The sequence below is a fragment of the Lissotriton vulgaris genome, chromosome 2_1, assembly GCF_964263255.1.
Source record: "Lissotriton vulgaris chromosome 2_1, aLisVul1.2, whole genome shotgun sequence".
NCBI classification, from domain to species: Eukaryota; Metazoa; Chordata; class Amphibia; order Caudata; family Salamandridae; genus Lissotriton; species Lissotriton vulgaris.
The window spans coordinates 1,839,692,517-1,839,716,985 of record NC_141687.1 but is presented as its reverse complement, the minus strand read 5'-3'; the positions used below and the strand labels follow the sequence as shown (position 1 = coordinate 1,839,716,985).

Below are 24,469 nucleotides of genomic sequence, written 5' to 3'. Positions count from 1 at the left end.
TCTAGCGACGAGTTTTGGGCGAGGATGTTTATTTCGTGGGCGTGTTTCACTAGGGATCTGCAATTCAGGAGGCCAAGCCGAAGTACTTGGCCGCGTTCCGTTTCCTTGGATGTGTTGCATAGGATACATCCTGAGAAGGGTGTGTCTTCCTTGAGGGTGAATTTGCACTGGGGGTGTTTTTTAGTATTCCAGGCAAGCAGTGTATCTTGGGTGTAAGAGATACGTTTCTGCGGGTTGGGCATAGTGTCTAGGCCTAAGGCCGTCTGGGCCCGGACGGGCCCAGACGGGCTTGCCTTTGGCGCGCCCGCTGCGCCCGTCCGCTGCGCGTACGGTGTAAGCACATGCTATCAAGGGGAGCGAGGGAGGGGGGCGTGGCCTCGAGTGGGCGTGGCCTCGCGTCTCGCGGTCGATGGCGGCGAGAGTAAACAGGGAAATTGATTTGCTCCAACAGCGCTCAAATCGGCTGTGCAGCGAGTAGTTTCCTGAATGCCTAGAGCGGCGTGCTTATTTTTGTAAATTTATGTAATTTTATGCTACTCTTATCCCAGAAAATAGTTTTTAGGGCAGACTTCAGCCGTCCTAGGTGTAATTTCAATTCTGTTATATTCGTGGCATGTCGGCACAGAGCCTCTGCCAGTAGCAATTCGACAGAGAGTATATCATTAACCAAAGCTTTATCTTTTTTACGGCGCTCAGAGTTTTGGTGATAAAGAAATTGTTGGGTAAAACCCTGAATACTTGCTTTGCAAGAGTCCCATACCATAAGGCATGTCGTGGAATTAAGATTAAGCTTAATGAAGTCTACAATATGTAACTTAAGTTGTGAGATAAATAATGTATTGGTAAATAAATGCCTGGGAAAAGAAAATGTACGGGGTATTATATGGTTCTTTTCGGTGTCGAAAGTTAGTAATATTGGATTATGATCAGAGTTAATTCTAGGGCAAAGTTTAATAGTACTAATGCTCATTACCCTGTCCGATGCCCAAACCATGTCAATACGTGAACAGAGCCTGTGAGGGGCAGAGTAATATGTATAGCCAGGCGTAGTAGGAAAAGCGCACCGCCAAACATCTTTAATGTTGTGAATGCGCCCTAACTCTAGAATGGCTGCCCTGGTTCTCTGCATTCGATAAAGGGCATTGCCCCTCGTGGTGTCAATCTTGTAGTCCATTATGCAGTTAAAATCACCCATTATAATTAGTTCGCCTACCCACTGCAGCAGTTCTACATTCAACTGATCAAAAATATAGGCATCATCGAAATTTGACCCATAAAATATACAAAAAACATATTTAATTTTTTCAATCAATAATTGAACAATGGCCCACCTCCCTTTCTTATCACAATTGCGCTTTCCAACTTCTACCTTAAAACGTTTATCTTTTAGGATAGCAACCTCCCTTATTGATGCATTGAATGTCGAGCAAATTATCACCTCATACCCCAGGTGTCCCAAAATTTTCCTATCTGCATAGGCAACATGTGTCTCAGATAAAAAAACAAAATTGGGCGTATACAAAGCTATTTCTTCCCGAACCAAACGTCTTTTCCTTTTACTATTCAAACCAGCAACGTTCCAGGCTAGACATTTTATTCGAAGCTTTTTAAAAAAATTACATACATTCTGTTAATCCTATCAATCTGTAATATTATAATGCATAGTGCATTTCTCTCCAGCTGCTCTGGTTTTTCATTTTCCTGTGAAGCTTTTTTCAAACAAACCCCCCTCCACCTACCCCCCCACCCAAATCACCCCCATCCCTCCTGCCCCCTCCCTCCTCCAACGAGAGGGCACCCCCCCAAATACAGCTTTCTGCCGCTGTAGTGGCAGCTACCCCAAGAAGCAGCCTGTGGCTTCACCCACTCCCTGCCAAACCGGAAAAAACAAATATTTTACTTCAAGTAGTATCTCTCTCAGTTACGAGAATGAGGCTAATAGATCCTCGGCTTCCCTTACATCTGTGAAGAAGTGAATATGCCCTCCCTTAATAACTTTTAGCCTAGCCGGTTCCTGCAGGTATGCTTGTCCCCCTAGGGCCTTAAATGGATCAATTAGCTTGCGTAATTGCCACCGTCTGTCCATTGTGGCCTTACTAAGGTCCGATTTAACGAAAAAGGACATTTCACCTACCGTAACTGGTAGATTGGGCCTTAACAAATGATTCCCGAAGTGAATTAAAAATGGGCGAGGGAATTTATTTTGTTTATTTCTCTGGGTCATTGGTAACCTATGGACTCTCTGCAACTGAGAGTCCCAATCCCAGTCTGAGAGATCTGTGAAGGCCTTCTGCAATAACCCAACCATAAATGCCCTCGGGTCCCCCCCCTCGACCCCTTCCGGAATACCAAAAAGTCTAAGATTGGACCGCCTTTGGCGGTTTTCAAGGTCCTCAACTTTTAACTGCAATGCTAAAAGCTTATCATCATGTTGGCTAACCACAGTGCTCATTCCTGCAGCCCCTTCCTCTATCTTAACCACACGTTGTTGTAGATCCCCAATTTCCTGCAACATCCCGCCCATCTTTACATCAATATCCTGTAAGGAGTTCTGCAGTTTGGTGTTATCCTCTCTTAATTTTAAGAAATGTTCTTGCGCCTCCTTCCTATTGCTAGCCAAAGTCTGTAAGATGATATCAAATGGTGAGTTCGTATTTCCCGTCTCTTCCTCCAATGTTCTACCAATGCTAGTATTGTCCGCTCCTTCAAGTAAAGTTAGCTGGCTTGTACTAGCAGAAGAAGTGATCTTCCACGTCCTCCAGCACCGTTGGACTATTAGGGGGAGATTTCTTAGTAGATTATTCCATCTGAATGACGCTTGCAAAAAACACAGTTGTTGGACAGAATGCAGAACAATGTCTTACATTCACCCCAGTACAAAGATCTGGGCCTAAATCCATCGTTTTTTTGCACTCCACACCACCCTAGGTCAGACACTGGCTATATGAAAATCAGCCTTGACCCTGTGCCTCATGGGAACAGTCCAGCCCGAACTACCAAGCCATGTCTTTCCTAGACCGGAATCAAGCATCCAAGGACCGGTTTCTGGCTATCAGCCTTCTTCAGCCTGGATAGCTTGACTCCAGTGATGTGGAGAGCCTGGGACTCACGTCTGAGCATACCCAGCCCACTCGGGGTGAAAATTGCAAAAAACACAGTTGATGGACAGAATGCAGAACAATGTCTTACATTCACCCCAGTACAAAGATCTAGGCCTAAATCCATCGTTTTTTTGCACTCCACACCACACCACCCTAGGTCAGACACTGGCTATATGCAAATCAGCCTTGACCATGTGCCTCATGGGAACAGTCCAGCCCGAACTACCAAGCCATGTCTTTCCTAGACCGGAATCAAGCATCCAAGGACCGGTTTCTGGCTATCAGCCTGGATAGCTTGACTCCAGTGATGTGGAGAGCCTAGGACTCACGTCTGAGCATACCCAGCCCACTGTCCATCAACTGTGTTTTTTACAATTTCCATCTGAATGGCAGCATTTTCTGGGGCCTCTGAAGCTTTCGAGATATTAGCCAAGTGATTGGATGTTGCAGGCTTTTGCAATGCTATGGTGTTCATATCGGGTACGGGCAGCTTAAAAGTATCCTTTACTGATGGAACGTCTTCTATAGGCGTTACAGAGACTTGGGTAATATCTTGTTCAGGCGAGCTTACCCGAGAGAGCCGCAGTGTCATGCTCTTTACCAAGCCCCTGGCTTGAATCCACTTCCTAAGAGGACTTTTCTCAACAAGAAGCGATTTCTTTACTGCTGGCACTAAAATCGGTACAGATGTATTCAATAAACCCAGTACTTTCCCTTTTTTTTGGTCTTCGTTTTATTCTTAGGTTTAGATTTAGACTTGTCTCTCCTACCGGCAAGGTATTCGGTATTGTCTAATAAAGGGGCAATTTCAATCCACTCCTCGTATTCCTCATTCGAAACTTCGCCCTCTATATCACCATTCTCATCCACATATGAGTTTTCCTTGGGGGGGGGGGGGGTGATTTCAAATAAATCAGAAGCAGGGGGGTCTGCAATAATCTTTGCAGCAGGAGAAAGAGCTTACGTTAGGCAGGTAGAAGGAGCCTTCCCCGGGTCATTAGATTCTCCCCCGATTCTTTCTCCATCTACATTTCCCACAGGGGCTGCCCCCTCCTGGACATGCGAAGACGTGACTATGGCCCCAATACCCTTGTTAGCACCATTCGTGGGACCCATGTTAATAAGGTTCTCGGTTACTTCTTCGGTGTATGTATGTATGTATAGGCATTTATATAGCGCACTACTTACCCATAGGGTCCCAAGGCGCTTCGACCGCTGCGAAACCCTTCCTGGCTTCCCTGAGAGATGGTCCCTTAATGGGTATCTCCAGGGTGAGACCAGGCATCACAGACCCAAGAACCGGTATAACCAACTTTGCTCCTAAACCCCAACTGGCAAGGATGGAGAATGTGACCGTCCTCGGCCCATCATCCCCTGATCTTGTTAAACAGGATCCTCCCTAAAATGTTCAATGTATTGTCGATCAGGAACATTGGCCTATAACAACTTGGATTAGAACGGTCACCCTTTTTAAAAATTGGCACGATGATACAGGTAGACCATGTTTTTGGAATTAATTAAAATTATAAATTGTTAAAAACATTTAATAAAAGAGGCGCCCAAAATTCAGGCTGGTGTTTAATAAAATCAATTGGCAGGCCGTCTGGGCCTGGAGCCTTATTGCCCAGACTCTGATGTATTGCTTCCTCTACTTCAGAAAGGGTTATCTGGACCCTGGTAGCTGCCAGATTCTCGTTCAAGACCATGTTTTAGACTGGAGCTGAATAAATCTTAGAGAAATCATTCCCCCATGACTCGCTACTGATATTACAACTGATGGGAGTCAGCGGGTGTCCTATGGACCTCATGGCTTTGACAGCCTGCCAAAAACTTTTCCCGTCCTTTAGTGTAGCGGCACATGCTAATTTATTCCAGTGTTCTTAACTAAGTCATCTTTTCTTAGTTTAATGGCAGCCCTGTATCGTTGTCTACACTATTTGATGGCCACCTAGTCTCTGTGAATTTTTGCAACTGCCCTTCTAAGATCTTTATTAGCTGCAGAGCAATCGCTATTGAACCATTTGGGACCTAAAGGTGTTTCCTTAGCAGGCCTGGAAAGCATGTGTTTGATGTCCTCGCATAATTGCGTGAAGGCGCCAACTACATCCAAATTATGTTCTTTAAAAGTCAAACAAATGCCTACAACATCCAAATGCACTTTAACCACCTTGCCAAATAAAACTGTGCTATCAGCACCTCGCCAGACCAATCTATGATTATCAGTAGAGGCAGACAGGTCTCTTGCGCCACATTCTTTACTAAATGTTGGTCTAGGAGCGAGTCTCAGGGTTACATGTACAGGATTGTGATCTCCATGAATAGTATCGATCACCTCCGCTTTGAGTAGACAGTCTTCTGATAAGGGGGAAATAAAAACATAGTCGATGGTAGAGACGCAGGCCCTGCCTCTGCTTGTAGGTGTGATATGGTTAACACATTCAGGATCCGCAACAATCTCCATTACATTCACAAAATTGTGTGTGCGCAAATAATTTGTTAATTCAATCCCCTATCACAGATACATAGTCATGAGTTAACAGGAAGTGATCAGTTACATTAAAATGAGTGTTTGGCAGAGAACTATTGCTCATCTGATATGCCTACCCTGAAACAAATGTCCCCAGAGAAAATTGCACATCCACTCGAAATTTATATGAAGGGCATTTGTACCAGCTCTGGAAGCTTGTCATTATTTCCTAAAATGTATAAGGAATATGTAATGTTTTAATCTCTGATTTTAAGCTTATCTTTCTCTCTTGAAAAAATGGAGATGTTTTACATTAATAACTATATGTTAGCGTTGTTTGTATAAAGTTATCAAGGTCCCGTCCACATCCTGTGATTCTGGGCAAATCACTTAATCTCCCCGTGCCTGAATGTGTAATGTAAATACGGTGCTCATGTAAAGCGCTCCAATACCTTCGAGTCGAGTTCCCGCTATATAAAAACATGCGAAAAATAAATAAAAATTGGATAGTTGCCTTTCACCTTACACTTGCTAGTCCCTTTTTGATGTTATATAGAATACTGGTATTGTATTTAAGTGATGTCATGGGATTCTTGTCATTCCGGCTAACAGCTGCTCTCTTGACAGTCACGCGTTCTACTGGCTGCTTTTGGGCCTTTTATATAATAAATACTTAAACTTAATTACTTGAGTTTCTAGACGGCTTATTTCATTCGCCGTTTCTTCAAATTCTTATACAATAAAGTTATATTTTCAATTACACTGCAAGATGTACTTTTCTGCTCGTAAAGCTTTACTGCTCGTAAAGCACCAAGCGCGCGCACATTACGGAAGTACAGTTAGCGAACTAGTTGTATTTTAGGACATCACTGGGAATATCTTCCGCCAGGTCATGGTGTGCGCCCATTCCACTGGGGTCACGAACTTTAAAAAGAAAATGTGCACTAAACCGTATTTTTTTTCTTAGTGAAGCATAGTTCGAATATATTAAACCATTCTCAAAACAGTACGATGCATACATAAAATAATAATGACGTGTTTAAAAAAAATATTAAAATGTATAGTTGGAAGTCATTTCAGAATCGAATCACTCCGCCTAGAAAAAAAAGTAGTTCGTTTCATTTTTCAATCAAATTAAATCCGTTTTCGGGCTTTTGAGGAACGGGTTGCAAAAAAAATGAATATTATTATATTTTCCTGTCCTGTATGGCATAGGTGGTTGCCTCCGTGTGATTAATGTATTTACTGCTGTGACGCGCGCGGAAGGACATATTGAAAGCGGAGTGCTAAGCACTTCCTTTTCCTTCTGTGGCCGCCATCGAGGCAGTAGCGTGTAGCTGGCGCGCCGAGGGTACCGGGGTAGAAAATGGTGAGCAGATTAGGATGGCAGTGAGAGGTGGTGTTGAGAACAAGTGATTTGTGTAGAAGATGGTGCTGGCAGGTTCCTGAGAGATACGTAGGGTGTTAACAACATTTACGATGCGACTGTCGTATGTCTCGTGTTGACGAAAGGGATGAAGCCATCTTAGGCTGCGGAAAGGCGAAGACCACACGCCAGAGACCGTGAGTGAATGGCTCCCTCTGTTCAAGTTTGACGCACAACGAAGTCTGGGCGTACGGTCGAATTTTACTTTTGTACATGGGGAGACAAATTAGGCATTCATGCAAGAATCGTTCGTTTTTGCTTAAGTCCGAGGATGTTGTCCGCTGAAGGCTGACTGACAAAGTATGGGAAATGGGCCGGCATCTAAACAGCGCGGCCAACTCCTGGCTGTTATCAAACTTAACCAGCCTGTTGCTCTTGTTTCGCTAGTGTGCATCATTTATCTATGCACATTTTTTCTGGGGTTGAGGTCGTTCGGTGCATGTTTTAGACTGCTGGAGCCTCTAGTTAAATTTCGGATTTTCCCAGTTCGTTCAAACTTGCTCGGCGGCCTAATTTTGTTTTACTTCCCAGCCGTGGCAGACGAGCGTTCACTTAATCTGTAAGGAAGAGGGGTTATGGACGTGTTCCAGATAGTTTCCGATTTCTCAATATACCCCCATCACTTAGTAAATTTCGTTAAAGTTATCACGGCAACTTTCACGCTGATTGGTTGTACTCCTGAGGGCCATGCGTTCCCTTCCTCTCAAATGGGTCCTCTGTATCCCAGTTCAGTCCATATTTTAATAGGTGTGAATATGGACGTGGACTGAATTAATCCACTGTTGCAAATGTTGTCTTTCTCTTTTTTTGTTGGTGTTCGAATTAAATGGAAAACGTGCTTTCAATATGCAGGAACGATTTAGGGAAACTGCTTTGTTAAAAATAGGCTAGGCAAGCTTCTTGGCCTGGCAACCGACTTTTTATTTCCCAGATTCTAAGGATACCCACTGTCTCAGGCAGGAACACTGTCTTTCATAAAGAACACCGCTGAGGATCTATTTAACGCCCTTGTTTCCAAAGTGGGGTTGTTTGTTACACCTTTAATGTAGGTTACTCCTATCTTTGATCCTGGACTTCTATTTATCAAATTGGATACCTGGGAGTTTGAACGAAATCTTGATTTTAAAAGTAGGTGAAAGGTGTACTTGAAACAGTTATTTGCCATTCAATGTTCTGTGTAATTCGTCGTCTTGCCTTGAATTCATTACATTTTTCTATGTGTACCTTTCCCAACTCTTAGACGCCAATTACTTAAGTGGTCGCCTCCTTTACACCTAACGTCGGTTACTATTTCCTTTAATAGAGGGGATAGTTAAAGTTTAAAGGCTCTTGTAACTTTCTTTACACTGCTACTAAATCTAGAGCTTTAAGTCTGTTTTAGCGTATAATAGTGACCTGCTCAGCAAAAAAATTATGAAATAGTTTAGGTCCCTGTGTATTAGGTGGTCGGTTACGGTTCTTGGCTGCATGCCTGTTGGCCTTTACGAGTAGGTGTGTACGTATGTTTTTATAGCTTATTTGCATGTCATTTTTTTCAGTGTCCGTCCACGTGTGTATGTAATGTGCAAAAAGTGGGTTTGAGGTGCAAACGTTACACCTATTGTATTCTAAATATGTAAAGTTGCTGGATGTATGCCACCATTTAATCAACTATATTTGTCTGCCTTCAGCGACTTGAAAGCTACAATTACATAATACATTCAATAATTGGCACAGTTCAGATTGGATGGTCTAACACTAGTTTGCCTAAAAGTTTGTGTTGAAATCACTCTACATGTCTATAGAAAGGTATTAATTAACTCGCGACAGTTGTTACTCTTTAATTTTGTGCAATCGGTCTAAGCAGCTACTTACTGGATTTTAAACTATCTACTTGTGCAGTTGTTGTCTTTTGACTTTTATCTAAATTTGTTGCTGCACAACCAATCGGCTTGAACTCGCTGGATAGGAGTTAGTGTTGAGAGCCGCGGCTCGCTTTTTAAAATGAATATAACATGTGAAAGGTTTAACGTAACGGTACTTCTACAGAACTCTTACGTCACCAGTACTAGACCTTGAGTCCTATTGATAAGAATAAAATATTGAATAGGAACAAAGATGAGTGTTAACACCCTTAAAGTCGAGCATGTAAAATATTTTATTTTGAGAACCGAGCAAGAATAATTCAAGCATGCATAAACCATTTTTGGGGAGGTTTAGGGAGTGTTTGTCATCAGTACTTTGAGATTACAATAAAGGATCAGAAAAAAAAAGTTAAGCCAAGCAGAATGGTCGGGTAGTTTTATCTTTCTAGTACCTACCCAGCGTCTTAAATGTTGTGGTACAACTGTTGACTCATTGCCTTTACACTGTTATCTGTTTTAAAATTGCAAAATCAGACTCTCTGAAACCAATGATATGACCACAAGTGGCTTTTTTGTTCGTAGTAAAACATGTCAAAGTGAATAAAAATGTACTTTTGACAGATGGTTGCTATGATGTTGTAATTTGCGTCTTACCTGGTGGTCAGTGACAGTTGCCTGCTGTCTTTGAACTGCCACTACGGACTGACGATAATTTTTGATTCTGAGCAACTTGACGGCCCTGTTAACATCTCACTTTATCTTCAGACTTGATACCAAGAAGAAAAGTGTGCGTGGATCCATAATAAATGCAGCTTGACTAATGCTTTATTTCTTTACCATTCAGGCCTGCGCCCGTCCCTTGATATCTGTGTACTCCGAAAAGGGGGAGGTATCAGGAAAAAATGTCACCTTGCCTGCTGTGTTCAAGGCTCCTATTCGCCCAGATATTGTGAACTTTGTTCACACTAACTTACGGAAGAACAATAGACAACCCTATGCTGTCAGTGAATTAGCAGGTATGACGTTTTTTTCTGTTTACATTTATTCCGTAAGTGTAGTGGCCATGTCAGTTCATTTCAGAAAGTGTTCATATACGCAGAATATGCGTTTGTTGGGCATTTGAGCTACAAAGTGGATTTTCAATCTTTCCACATAAGAATGATGATTTCTACTTCATTGGTCCGTGTTTTTGAAATCCATGATAAAAGTAGAAGTTCTGACTGCATTAACAAGTTATATATTGGGTGGAAATGTGTACTTGCCATTTCAACGTTTTTAAATTTATAAGTGAATGTTTTCCCTTTTTTTCAGGGCATCAAACTAGTGCTGAATCATGGGGTACAGGCCGTGCTGTTGCTCGTATACCTCGTGTACGTGGCGGTGGTACGCACAGGTCTGGCCAGGGTGCCTTCGGCAACGTATCCTTTTGATCTATTGTCTATCAGCCACTTGTGTCCATTTTTTTTTAAAAGAGAATTATTTGCTGTGATGTTGTAATTTGCGTCTTACTCTGTACATGGTGACGGTTGCCTGCTGTCATATGCCTGTAGAGTTGACTGACGAAGCCTTTTAATCTGAGCAACTAGAATACACCCACTAATATATACCTATATAACAGTTATTCCTTAATATAAGAATTAGATGTGTCGTGGAGGTCGCATGTTTGCCCCTACCAAAACATGGAGACGATGGCATCGTAGAGTGAATATTACACAGAAACGTTATGCAATCTGCTCAGCGTTGGCTGCTTCAGCTCTCCCTGCCCTGGTAATGTCAAAGGGTATGTATGGTAACTGGGGGGCGCTCTAATCGTAGCAGAAAAGACAGCACTGGTGACCTGAAACTATCCATGGCATACATAGCCTGTACATTTGTCTCTGGTGCTGAATATTTAGAACACATTCATCATGTGCGGGTGAAACATGCAGTAACTGCAAAGGACCTGGCTGAATAAAGTGATTACAAGGAAGGCAGGAGAACCCTGAACTCAAAGTGCATTCTTTATTGATCTTAGTTTTCTTAATAAGGTACCATGTATTGTTTCCACGGTGTCTAATTCTAATCTAAGACCTCAAACTGGATAACCTGGGAGTTTCCTTATTTATGACACCCATTTCGCTCGGTATCTTGCCATCTTAAAATGATGAGTTCCACTTCATTGGTCCGAGTTTCTGAACCACATGATTTTAGTGGAAGTTCTGGTCTGTAATAAGTGAAGTTGGCTGTTAGGAATGACTGGACATATTTGTTTCATGCAAGTCAACACAATATATTCATTTAAGATTTCTGTTCAGGGAGTAATTATTAAAATATTTGTGCTGGTCATTGTTCCTAAGTGAGTACTCAAATTCACTAACAAGAAGTCACGACTGAATGAAGCACTGGCTGAATTTTTATCTGTTTTAGGCCACAGAATCGAAGAGGTTCCAGAGGTCCCTTTGGTGGTTGAAGACAAAATTGAAGGCTACAAAAAGACTAAGGAAGCCGTACTGCTTCTCAAGAAGTTGAAAGCTTGGAATGACATCAAGAAGGTGGGTGCGATACTTACATTTGTTCATTGGCAATCTTGTGTAACCCTTCTCTGCTAAAAAAAATATAGATCTTTCCAGGGTGGCATCTTTAAACTGGATTCCTTTAAATGCAACATACATTCTCGTATTTCCTCACTTAACTCCCTGCACATTTTTATTTTATATGCTTTTAGGATCCGTTTCTTCGTGTAGGTTTTGAGAAACCTATGCAGAGGTTAACCTAATGGTAGCTTTGCTAGAGTAGTAATATTTGAGCCACTTAACAATGTTGTAATCCTGCTGGATTCGTTTTTATAAAACTTGAAAAAGGAAAAGATGTTTTTATCTAAAAATGAATTCTTGAACTAATTTCCATGAAAGTGCTTTTTTAAAAATTGGTAACAATTCAATCGTGGTGCAATGTGACGCTTTCACCACTCCGAGTTTTTTGTTTTTGATTTCATAGTACTTTATTGATTTTTACAAGGTATACAGAAAGCATATATCAGGGTAACCATACTGTATCCTAGGCATAGTTTTACATATGTATACATCTATTGAGGATAGAGCGTCTTTGTGGATAACCTGAGACTGTTCCCAGCAATCGGTAAAAGGTGAAAGGAAGGATGGAGGGGAAGGTAGAGCAACGGCTAGACGAGCTGTAGAAACACTTTCGCATTTCTGTGCACATGTTGGCACAATGGCCCCCGATATTGGGTTGACATATAGATATCAGGATATGTTCCGTGGTGCACACTTTCTTCATGGAGGTTTGTAAGAGTCTAGAAACTTGTCTAGAGAGTTCCACATCGTCCTGGATGATTGTTTCCATGGGACGTTTTGCAATGCTATGTTGTCTGCCCATCTGAGGTGGATCCGGTTTATCCAGCTTTTATGTGATGTCTTGCTCGTGTCTTTCCAGTTGGCAAGGATTACTTTCGCTGCAGAGGTTAATAGCGGGTCCAATAGGTCTTAGTTAGTCAGAATTCAAGTTTGTGGGAAGGTTAAAGTCAAGTCAAATAATTTATATAGCGCGCTACATATCCAGAGGGTATCAAGGCGCTTGAGGAAGGGTGGGGAGTTACTTGTCGAATATCCAGGTTTTAAGTTGCTTTCTGAATGCTAGGTGGTTCCGAGTGAGGCGAAGGTGAATAGGAAGTGAGTTCCAGGTTTTAGCTGCCAGGTAGGAGAAGGATCTTCCACCCATGGTGGTTTTGTGGATGCGAGGTACGGCAGCAAGGGCTTGGTTGGAGGAGCGTAACTGGCGGGAGGGGGTGTAGAAGGAAAGTGGTGTGTTAAGGCAATCGGGTCCAAGATCGTAACGTGCTTTGTGTGCGTGGGTTAGGAGGTGGAATGTGTAATCCTCTTATTGACGGGGAGCCAGTGGAGGTTTTTCAGGTGATCAGAAATGTGGTCTTTACGCGGGATGTCTAGTATGAGTCTGGCTGATGCGTTCTGGATACGTTGGAGTTTTTTCTGAACTTTTGCGGTGGTACCGGCTTATAGGGTTTCCGTAGTCCAGACGGCTTGTAACCAGTGTGTGGGTGACCGTTTTTCTAGTTTCGGTGGGGATCCAGCAAAATGTTTTTATGAGCATGCGAAGAATGTTGAAGCAAGATGATGAGACGGCGTTGACTTGTCTGGTCATCGAGAGTGAGGAGTCCAGGATGACGCCCAGGTTCCGTGCGTGGTCCGTCGGGATGGGTGCTTTTCCAAGTGCCTCTGGCCACAAAGAGTCATTCCAGGCGGAGGGGGAGGTACCTAAGATTAGGACTTCTGTTTTGTCTGAATTCAGTTTCAGGCGGCTGTGCTTCATCCACTCGGCTACTTCTTTCATTCCTTCATGTAGGTTGGTTTTGGCGGTGTTGGGGTCTTTGGTGAGTGAGAGGATCAGTTGAGTATCATCAGCGTAGGAGATGATGAGGTTGTGTTGGCGTGCGATGGCCGCGAGGGGGCTCATGTATACGTTGAAGAGGGTGGGGCTGAGTGAAGATCCTTGTGGCACGCCGCAAATGACTTCAGTGGCCTCTGATTTGAATGGCGGGAGACTGACTCAGTTCTTCCGGCATAACCATAGTACTAGTACACAAGCCAGGTATGGAGGCAAAGATTTTGTCCCAAAATGATTTAAGTAAAGTACTCTGAACGAGAAGGTGTGCTAAGTCCCCCGTCTCTCGTTTACAGTTCCAGCATGTTGCGTCCTTCCGGAGCCCTAATGCAAATAACCAGGAAGGGGTCTAGAATGCCTTGTGTAGTAGCCAGAATTTGGTTTGAGCGAGAGCAGGGGAGATCTTATGTCGTGAGGTGGATCTCCATAGTAAGGAACATTCCTGTTCCTTAAGTTGGACTGGGGCCAGTTGCCCCCAAAAGGCTATTAAGGTCTTGCCTATCAGGCAGTGACAGCTGTATGGTTGCGAGTGAGCTATGGGCTTACAGCCTACCCATTCCCTACTACTGGTTAGATTTCACTCATTTGTTTACTTCAATGGCTTATTTTACTAATTGAGTGGTGGGGATTGACATCATGACCCTGCTGAGTCTTTATTTATTTACCTCATGTGAATCGGTGCCCCTTTCCATACAGAACTGCTAATAAATGGCACCTATGCAATGTAAACGTGCAGTTTTTCAGAGATTTTATTTTTGTAGTTTTGAATTTACAATTTATCATTTCCTACCCACCATGTAATGCGTTTACAAAATACCGATTATAGATAACGTTTTTTTACTTTTGTTCCTGGATCCAGTCTTGTATTCTTTTTTGAGGCTAACAAGTAATCGAGACACCCGAACCATTAACTTCAGCGAGTTTAGGCTGCTACATGTACAGATACATGTTTCAGTTTTTATTCTACAACACTTGTTCATTGTTGAAAGTGTCTAGAATTTGCTCATGATTTTAACTTGGTAGCTCATGACCTTGTTTAAATTAAGGCCACCAGGCCATTAAGAAAATAAGTTTCCTATACTTGAGCTGCTCCCACGAATCAGTCTAAGGATACAAACATGGTGTATGTTCATATAATTAAATCTGCTAATATAATTTTTCTATAATTTCCCAGGTCGTCCCCACCCCGCTCACCGCATAACCCAGGGGTCCACAGATCCCTGGCTAAAACCTTCTGGGCTAGAAGCACAATTGCCTAAGAATTCTGAGCTCTTCCCAGGAGTTTCGAAAATGTTTGACATTTGCCACATTTTGGGCTTAGTGCCACAGCTCTAAGACTTCCTTCATTGCATAAAGTATGTAGAGACTTTGCATTTTCAAGGCTATTGCAACCTCCGGGCATGCCAAAGTATAGGTCTTGTGCTAAATAACATTTACGTACTTGAAACTTGATCGCATTTGTAGCCCCCAGTGAAAAGTGGTGCAAACTATAATTGTTAAAACAAAGTGAATTCATTTGAAGGGTGCTGAGGTGTTACTTTTATTAAATGCTGCCCATAGTTAGAAAAGATCTATCCAGGCTATTTCTTAGCAAGGAAACTGTGCTACATGCCATTCATTTAGTCCTTGGTCCAGTCAGTGGTTTGCTGTTGCTCCATAGTGTTACTGTAGCACCTGGGGATGCCACAGGGTAACTGGGCACAAAGATGGGAGTGCTGGTCATCAGTTATAAACACATCTATTGGTAAAATATAACTTTACTGAGGAAATGTAGATGTAGAATATAAGCCAGAAGGGACATTAGGAGGTTGTAGAAGTTCTTGGTATAAAGTTTTAATAAACTACTAGAAAATGTAGTTTTGCAAATTCCTTGCATCACGTTGTTGCTGGTGTGAACAGCTTTGTGCGAGACGGACTTGTGCAGGAAATGAATGGAGCTCATTTTAAAGGTTAGGAGATTTGCTGATACTTTGTAAGCTGTAGAATATTTTTTGTGAAGACCTTGAGTGATTAGAAAAGATTTTTTAATTTATATTTTTATCCTCATCTCACCAACAAACATCTGCAATTCTCAGAAGACATAAATTCGTACCTATGCACCCAGCGCTACTGCAAATGCATCGGCCAAACCGGGCCCACCCCCATTGTTGAAGGCATGGTGTAATCCTAGGACCAGATTGTTCCGGAACGGAACTATACCAAATGCAGCTCCCCACACCTAGAGTAGGGCCAGCTCCCCACACCTAGAGAGTAGGGCCTGCCAGATGTTCTCCCTGATCTCAGGTTTTCCCACCTAGTCTGTGCATGCTGTGGCAAATGCAACTTTTAACCAATCATACGATGGGGGCAGCGGGTCTGTCCACTTCTTACAAACTTATCTTCGAACTATTAGTATCAAATATAACAAAAGGCTTCTATGTACCTGCTGGAGATTCTTCACATTTATTCCATCATCCCCAAATATTACCAATGAGAGATTGCCCTTAATTTTAAGTTAAAAGATGCCACTTAACGTCCTCCGCCCTCCTCCAGAAAGATCTCTGATCAGGACATTCATAAAAGATGTGGATGTCATTAGCGTTCAGAGTTAAACCTGGGACATTTGGGGGCAGATAATGGTGCAAACTCAGCGATCTTTGCCAGGGTATAGAGAAGCCTAGTCTTTTTTAGACTAGCCAGTTTTACTAATTTGTACAGAAGCTTCAGGGAGGGTTCATACAAATCTTCATACAGGCTCAAGAACAGATTCCATGCTGTATACTGCAGGAGAAGCTCCAAATCTTCAATCCCCATGAACTTCTTGTACCACAAGGAAACCTCCTTTCTTTTAATACGTACTTGTAGTAATTGCTCCATCTCCCAATTTCCTTGTATGTCCTTTTCTGATGCATACCAAGATACCATTTGTGAATATTTGAATCTAGAAAAGCAGCTACCGACTGTCTCTTAAAGCCTCCCACAAGTACACGCCTTCGGCCGACACAAGCTCTGACCAGGTTGTAATCCCAGACCTTTTAATTCGGGTTGCAAGGCTATCCCTCAACCATAATGGAGTCCCTGGGGAATTCCAAATAGGAGCGAAGTGAGTAATACCCTGTACCCCATCTACGTCTAACCTTGTGCCAAAGAACAAGGGCTGCCCTAAAAACTTTCAGCCGAACCTTCTTGAACCTAGGTGCCCCGAATTTGAACAAAAAAACCTTCCCCTCCGCAGCCCCCCTCTGACCTCCCCCCAAAATGTCTCTTCTGATTTTACAAGGAAACTTCCTGATGTTTTTAAATTGAAATGCATTTCAATTTATATGCGTTAAAGTTAGCGGTTTGTTATAACATTTTCATAAGTGATGTAAAGATTCTAAAGCTACTGACTTTTCATAATGTAAGTGCTACCAGTGGTTCATGGCAATATGCTGCTGATTAATTATGCAACAGTGTTTGCTGATTCGGCTAGTGAAGCTATGTTTAACAGGACAGTTGATGTTAATCTTTTTAAGAACCTATATTCATTCCGATGTTTCTCAAATAAACTGCTATAGAGCTGTATTTAATGATTCAATTGTATCTGTAGTGTAGCAGAATCAAGAATCAAACTTGGGGTCATGCACTCTATGTATTCTTCAGAACAACCTTTTCAACTTGATCCTTTTTCACTAGTTCGTGTTTCAGAAGAACAGTGACGATGATTATCTGACATTGAGGTCTTTCTCGTTAATCTTATGCATTGCTTGTTTTTTGTTATGTTTATTCCCGTCTTGTCGCCTACCTGTAGGTTTATGCATCCCAACGTATGCGTGCTGGGAAGGGAAAGATGAGAAACCGCCGTCGCATTCACCGAAGAGGCCCCTGTATCATTTACAGCGAGGACAACGGCATTATCAAGGCTTTCAGAAATATTCCAGGTAATTTGACTTGTTGTGATAAGCAATATCGAGGCAGCTTTCCACATTTTGGGGGATGTGCTCTTGAGGAATGATCTCCACTTCATGGTCCGTGTTTCTGAAATACATGACTTCAGTGGAAGTACTGACCTTTCTGTGAGGTACCCCAGAGGTCCACTTGTTCCCAACTCCAGAAAATGTAAAATGCCAAGACTTCAGGGAATACCCTATTGATAGACTGATCAAGGTGTTACGTATGCCTTTACACCAGTGCAGACAGTCACAACAGTTGTAATTGCCCCCCAATGGGCAAGGCTGATGTGGTTCTAAGACCTAGTAGAAATGGTGCCAGAAAATATAAAGACTAACAGCAACACATCTGCTCTCCATGCAGGGAAGCGGGGTCCACTGCCAGCAGTCTAGTGGCCTGGCTCCTGCAGACTGAGTTTGGGCACCTAAACCGCCCATCTATAGACTTGCCAACAGAACAGAGATCCATAGACTGCCCAGCGGAAAATGTAAAAACAAATACAAGAAATTGCTACAATGTAGATCCGTGCTGTGGTGCATTGCAATTAAACTGTTCCACGGCATGAAATAATGAATGAGGTGTCTTATAATGCGCAACTTAGCCCAAGGGCATCAATGCACCAGCCATAACAAGATGGACAAACAGACAAAGCACCAAGGTCTTACAGCACCAAATCCAAGATTTAAGAGTAAGCCTCCAGAAAGAGCCAAGTTTTCAATAGTTTACGAAACAGACCCGGCGAGGGTTAGGAGGCCAGTTCTGGAGGAAGGAAGTTCAGAGCCTGGGCGCCAGAGTGGAAAAGGCTCTACCTCCCCCCCCCCCCCCCCCCCCCCCCCCCTCCCCATCTAGCTTTTACAAATCTCGGAACCAGAAAGATTTTTAGAGGAGGAGCAAAGCACTCTACTAAGGATGAAGAGAGCTGATGCCTCCAGAGCCATTAAAGGCCCCATGGGCGAGACAGAAGTTTGAAGGATATCCTCGCCTGGACAGGAAGCCAATGGAGGCCTTTCCGAGCCTGTGATATTGAAGCAAGTCGAGGGAGCATTCTGTACCATTTGAAGGCGATGAACAGAGAACTTGCTCATACCCCCATATAAAGCATGACAGTAGTCCAGTCTCTAAGAGACCAGGGCCACTGTAGCTTGCTTTCGGGCATCTGGAGAGAGGTAGGCAGCAATCTTTCTGAGGATCCTGATGATACCACAACAGGTGGACACCGTCCTACTGAAGGTCAAAGGAGAGTGGTATCCATCAGAACCCCCAGATTTCTGGCTGAGTGGGAGGAGACAGGACAGTCCTTTAGAGAAGCCGGCCACCAATCGCAAGACCAAATGTCTTGACTACCTCAAAATCAGGACCTCTGTATTATCTCCGTTAAGTTTCAGGAAACGGATCATCCTATGGGCAACTGCTTTCATACAAGACCTGAACTTCGAAGCAGTCAGCCACCGACTGGGTGAGAGACCATAATTTGGGTGTCGTTGGCGTATGACAGCACCCCAAACCCAAAGGATCTCACAACCAAAGCAAGGGGGGTCACATAAATATTAAACAATAGGTGACTTAAGGCTTAGCCCTGAGGGACCCCACATTGCACAGGCTTGGAGGGGACAAAGTCCCCCAACTTGACTCTTTGTTCCCTTTGATGGAGAAAGGAAGTCCAGAGACTAAGTGCCGAGCCTCCAACACCTATCTCCCCCAGCCTGGAAACCAATACCGAGGGAGACAGGGTGTCGAAGGCCCCTGTGAGGTCGAGAAGCACCAAAAGAGTGGTATGGCCCATGTCGACCTTAGTCCGGATGTTATTAATGACAACAGTGAGGGCAGATTCTGTGCTATGAACACTTAGGAAGCCATGTTGCGAGATGTCCAAGAGGTTAGAGTCAAGGTGGCAATTTAAGTGAGCCTCCAGAATCTTAGCAGGGGCCGGTAGCAAAGAAATTGGACGGAAGTTTTTCAAGACCCCGGGGTCCAGCGAGGCCTTTTTCAAGAGTGGTTTTACGACCGCCATTTTCCAACAGGAGGGAAAAATTCCCTCTGCAATAGCCCAGTTCATCACCTCAAGAAGGGGAACAATCGCCTCCTTACATGACTTCAAGATTTTTAAAGGGCATGGGTCCAGGGGAGAACCTGACTTGGTGTTATCCAGGAGGTGATTTATCCCATCAGATGTGAACGGCGGGAAATCAAGGAAACTAGGCGCCGGCTTAATCACCAGAGGGACAGACCCGTAGGAGGAAGGTAGCGGGACGCTAACATCCAGTCCTGTTTTGAAGAGTTTGAGGGATTTATAGATGTCAGCGATTTTTAGTATGGAAAAAAAGATTAAATATTACCGCAGAGCTCCTGAGATTCAACTATCCGATCCACGATCTTAGGGACAGAAAGGGAGTATCTTGAAGAGATCTCTAGATTTTAAAGATGCCGTCAAATTGGCATAATAGGCCTTTTTCTCCTCCGTTATTGCTAGCTTGTACGCTTTAAGCAGTTTATGTTGTGTTTTTCCAGCTGGATCGGGGTGGGCATGCAATTTCCTTTCTTGTTTTCTACAGCCCTGTCTCAGTCTAAGGTGATCAGATAACCAGGACATGGAGGGACTCTTGCGGGCGCAATAGCACTGTTTGGCAGGAGCCAGAATGTCTACAGCTCTAGAGATGGTTAGTCAGACCCATTGCTGCGGAGTTTACGTCATGATCAATGGAAGGTCTAAACTCATTCATAAAAGGGGCCAAAGTTTCATTGCTAATCTGCTTAAAGTTTCGTCTGAGTTCCCATATCCCAAATAAGATCCACTGAGGTCAAATAACATACTTTGTAGACCCAACAGTTTCACCTAGGCTTCACTATAATTTCTCTTGGCAGCAGCAGTAGTCTACTTGAGGTCATATAGGGAGAACCACAACATCGGCAGGTTTATAGAAAGAGTGACCATGATTTCCACCTAGATTGGCCCATATGGAACCTCAACCTGCTGCTGACACAACTAATGGAACCTTTTGAGCTACTTTAACCCCTTCCGTGCGGCCGCGATTTTCCCCGTGTGCTGCAACCGGCAGAACACGGGCGGGCCATGACGAACCCCAGCCGTCATCAGCACACGAGCACTGTAGTGCATGATGGCTGGGGTTCGTCACCAGCATGGAAGGGGTTAAAGACCACATTCCTAATTGCAATCGCATCGCTGTGCAAGGTAAGCGAGCTGCACGTATTAACCACCCTGAAACAGTATCAGCAAATAGTCAAGTTAAGCAATATATGCTTCCCACTATTTCAGTTCCACATGATTCGCGCAGTATGGCTATTAAGTTTTTTTTTCCCCAACATAAAATGCAAGCCATAAAAGCCCTTTACACTAGATGTGCATGGGCAGTAATGTTATACCTAGAAATGACTAAGTTCGGAAAGGAAGCCAGTTCTCTATCATTTGCAAATTCAAACCGGCTCACTGCTGGCAAAAGGCACCATAACTATGTATAATCCAGATGTTGCCACAATTCAGGAGTGCATCTGGGGAAAGACCCAGAGCTCATTCCACAAGAAAAATTGAGTCACCCTTTTCTAGCAAACGTTCCAATGAGTTGTATGGCAGCCTCATGGTTATATCTGTACACCTTCACAAGACACTGCTGCATGGCTAATCAAGTAAACCGTGGCACAGGCAGAATTCGGAAGCCTTTGTTAGCTAGTTTAACCTAATTTCAATCCTATCTCCAAAGAAACTAACAAAATCCATGAACCGTTGTGACTCGAGAAAAGAGCACCCTGCGATTCAAAATTGTTTCTTATTGGTATTAGTTTTGCAGCTTAAAGAATTTACTAGATTTGTATGTGACTCACCCACCTCATCAAGAAATGGTGTAACAAAGATAAGAGGAGACTAAACCTTTCAAATACAACAGGAAGCTGGTAAGGCAAAGAAAAGTCACCCAGGAGAAACAATATACCAGAGATTGTGACCAGGCATGGGGCTTTTGCGGGGGGGGGGGGGTTAGGGGTATATCTTGAACATTAAAGGGCGGCCATAGCACTAAATGGCCAGATTTCGCCCAATAACTGAGCCGGGTGTGGGGGGGGAATGAAGACTAATGTATTCCGGACCCAACCACTAGTTGTTAAAATGATGCACAGAAATGTTCAGTATTTGTAAAGCGCAAACAATTACCCGAAGGTGTCAAGGCGCCGGGGGCCCTCAGGACGATTAAGCGAGCTATTGCTTGGTCACATGGTGCTGGGCTGATCTGCCGCCGGCACTGGGGATCGTACCATGAGCCCCCAGGTTCCGGCGTCAGTTGCCCTGGCTGCTGCGCCACTCTTCCACCAGAAGGTGTAATGCTTTAAATGTAAGCTGCAAAACTCATACCGGTAAGTAAGCATTTTGTTTTTGGGTGGCACAAAGCTGAAAAAAGTTAATCAGTTAAGATGCAGTGATTCAGTTAGTCTAATAAGTAACTTGCCACTAGTCCAATTCACGTGGTATTGGGCAAAATCAAGCCGGGGTGGATTTAAAAGCAAAATCAAACCAGGGTTTATTTAAAAGCTGTTCCAAGTATTTTACTCTCCCAGAACTTGAAGGAATATTTAGATTCTCTGGGATATTTATAGGTATTGCCCAGTAACTGTTTGTTTCTTGCTAGGCTATAAATTGCTTTCTGGCCTAAAGCAGAAAACTGTTAAAAAATAAATCGAATTTGTGCTGCTAGTGGAAGATAGGGTGTGGGAGGAGCACACAAGGGATGAGGGTGTAGGAGGCAGCATACAAGGGATGAAGGAATGCTTGAGGAAGGGGTGGAAAGGGATAAGCACATGATCAAGAGCAACATATGAGTTTGGGTGAGCGGGGGGGGGAATTGGGGGAAGCACATGATGACCTGGAAAATACATGCTCTGTGCATAACCAAAAAACAGTTCCATAGAAGGGTGCAATGGAAGAATAAATTAGCAGTATGGCAAAGGGGGTATGCTCCATGGGAGAGACAAGCAGTAGCTAGACATGGCAAGTTTTCGACTAAGCATGTGTGACCAAGCCAACCACTGGTAATCGGTGGACGGGCTGGAAGGCCATTGTAGGTTTATATTCAGTCTTTCGCAACTTGACAGCTTTTACTGTCCGGTGGGTGAGACTTAAAAATGTACTGTCCACAAACGTAATCATTGCAGCACAGCTTCCGGAAGTCATACAGGGGGTTTTTCATCCCAAGGAACACTTAATTTTCCAGCTTTGAACGAAATCTGTGAAGGAATAGTTTTAATTTCCATCACAGCAAACTGCATGTAGATTGGCCATTGTAGTATCAGATTGTCTAATTGGGAGTTTTTCCAGTGGATAGAACTAGAACTGGTTTATGGTCTGCCTTTGTTCTGCCCCCCAGATCTGTTTTCCTTGGAATCTGAGTTACTTAATGTAGCATGTTGCTTTGATATCAACAAATGTCTTTTTGTTAAAAAGTGTTACTTGATGTGCATTATAAGTTATTTGCTCTTGATTCCTTTTCTTCACAGGCATTACTCTGCTTAACGTTAACAAGCTGAATCTTCTTAGACTAGCTCCTGGTGGGCACGTTGGGCGTTTCTGCATTTGGACAGAGAGCGCCTTCCGCAAGCTGGATGAATTGTATGGCACGTGGCGTAAACCTGCAACGCTTAAGTCCAGCTACAAGTAAGCTTTCATTCCACTAATTTGCTTCGTTTTGTAGTGTTAATTGATGCATTCACTAAAAAATACTCCATATACATTATATTTTTCAGCCTACCAATGCACAAGATGACTAATACAGATCTTAGCAGGATCCTGAAAAGCCAAGAGATCCAAAAGGCTTTGCGTGCACCAAAGTAAGTGGGCAACTGTATTGTTTTTTTTTGGCCACCAACCTTGTAATGTGAAGTTCTGAACTGTGTTGGGATTGCTTACCACACTTTATTCCTCTGCTAGTTAATTGTATTGCACTTGACGAATATCAGTTGTGGTTTTCTTGCTTAAACCAAGTTATTTGTTATTGTACATACGTTTGCAGCGCAGCATCTACATGTGTGGGTACCCAGACCTGCGAACAAATTGTTTAACTAGAATGTTAGATAAAGGTCTTTCCTGCTTAGTGAAACTTTGCTGGACTTTCATTTTCATTGTAAGTGTAAAATATTGTATCCTGGACAGTATTTTGTGGTAGTGCAGTTGACATTTACCCACCAAAAGCATGTTGAGTTTTAGTTGCATGCTTTACAGTTATGTATCAAGGTTACTGTTTTCTTCAAAGACTAAATTCTAATGTTCAGCTGAACTAGCTCTCTGCTGTGAACTTAATAATGTAACCAAATGTCAATGTTTGTTTACATCTGTAGCAAAAAGATCAAACGCAGAGTTCTTAAGAAGAATCCTCTTAAGAATTTGAGAATGATGGTAAAACTGAACCCGTATGCAAAGACTGTACGCCGCAATGCAATCCTGCGTCATCTTCCCAAAGTAAGTGAGCTGTAAATTAAATGCATGGTAACAAGTTGATTGTTTGAACAGTAAAACTGGGTTGCTCAACTTTTTTTAAACGTTTTTTTTTTTATTCCTAACAGCCAACACCAGACAAAACTGAGAAGCCTGAAGTTGTCAAAGTACCCAAGGAAGACAAAAAACCCAAGGAAGCCAAAAAGTCCACGGATCCCAAGAAGAAAGTCAAGGGGAAACCCTCCAAATGAGCCTGAGACAGTGTTTCTAAACAATGGTTCAAACTGGCTGTAAAACAGGTCTAGCCATAATAAAGTGCTTAAACTTCAGTTCTTTAAGCAAAGATTATTTTACTCGAGTTGCAGTTCCAAGGAGATGGTCATATTTTGTGTTAAGCGGTACAAAAGGGGTGGTGATGGACGCATCTGAACCAATCAAACACTCACACCCAGTCAACAGATCTGTTTTTGATCCATCACAGTTTTCACATTTTGTTTTAAGGCAGCATGTTTTGTTTCATAAAGAAATAAGCACCTAACGGGGAAAATGTTTACTAGTACAGATCATTTCAGGTAAATTTCCAGAGGAAAAACTGCAGTTTCTTTGTTAGCAAAGTAACTCCAATGTCTGAGGTAATGCCCAGTGATAGTTGGTTCCACAGTTAAGAGCAGGTCTCCAATGAGTATCTCATGAGCTAATGGTAGCTCTCATCTACCTAGGAGTAGCTATTCTGTGTGCAGCTCAGCCTACTATATTGGCTTTTGCTTGGCTGAATGCAACGAAATGTGTTTTAGGGCAAAAATGTGCATGTTCAGAACCAATTTCCAAAATCTATAAAAGTTTATATTTTAAAAGAGGTCTCCCAATGCTACAAGAGTTATTACCACTTTT

General features: G+C 43.0%; 1 protein-coding gene and 5 non-coding genes across 6 annotated transcripts; all 6 read left to right on the top strand.

The window, feature by feature from the left end:
- Window positions 1-6,724: 6,724 nt before the first annotated feature.
- Window positions 6,725-23,907, top strand: RPL4 (ribosomal protein L4). The gene is made up of 10 exons (XM_086957995.1): window positions 6,725-6,937; window positions 9,683-9,854; window positions 10,150-10,256; window positions 10,480-10,618; window positions 11,245-11,369; window positions 17,006-17,135; window positions 22,645-22,801; window positions 22,891-22,974; window positions 23,482-23,602; window positions 23,707-23,907. Exons 1-10 carry the CDS (start codon window positions 6,935-6,937, stop codon window positions 23,827-23,829), a joined length of 1,161 nt encoding a protein of 386 aa, XP_086814121.1. The 5' UTR covers window positions 6,725-6,934; the 3' UTR covers window positions 23,830-23,907.
- LOC147733373 (small nucleolar RNA SNORD16) lies at window positions 9,465-9,566 on the top strand. The gene has a single exon (XR_015308823.1). It is a non-coding gene; the product is annotated as a small nucleolar RNA SNORD16 (small nucleolar RNA).
- Window positions 9,992-10,062, top strand: LOC147733372 (small nucleolar RNA SNORD18). The gene has a single exon (XR_015308819.1). It is a non-coding gene; the product is annotated as a small nucleolar RNA SNORD18 (small nucleolar RNA).
- Window positions 10,320-10,419, top strand: LOC147733371 (small nucleolar RNA SNORD16). Its single transcript, XR_015308824.1, has one exon. It is a non-coding gene; the product is annotated as a small nucleolar RNA SNORD16 (small nucleolar RNA).
- Window positions 10,974-11,044, top strand: LOC147733370 (small nucleolar RNA SNORD18). Its single transcript, XR_015308817.1, has one exon. It is a non-coding gene; the product is annotated as a small nucleolar RNA SNORD18 (small nucleolar RNA).
- Window positions 17,201-17,267, top strand: LOC147733369 (small nucleolar RNA SNORD18). Its single transcript, XR_015308820.1, has one exon. It is a non-coding gene; the product is annotated as a small nucleolar RNA SNORD18 (small nucleolar RNA).
- Window positions 23,908-24,469: the final 562 nt, after the last annotated feature.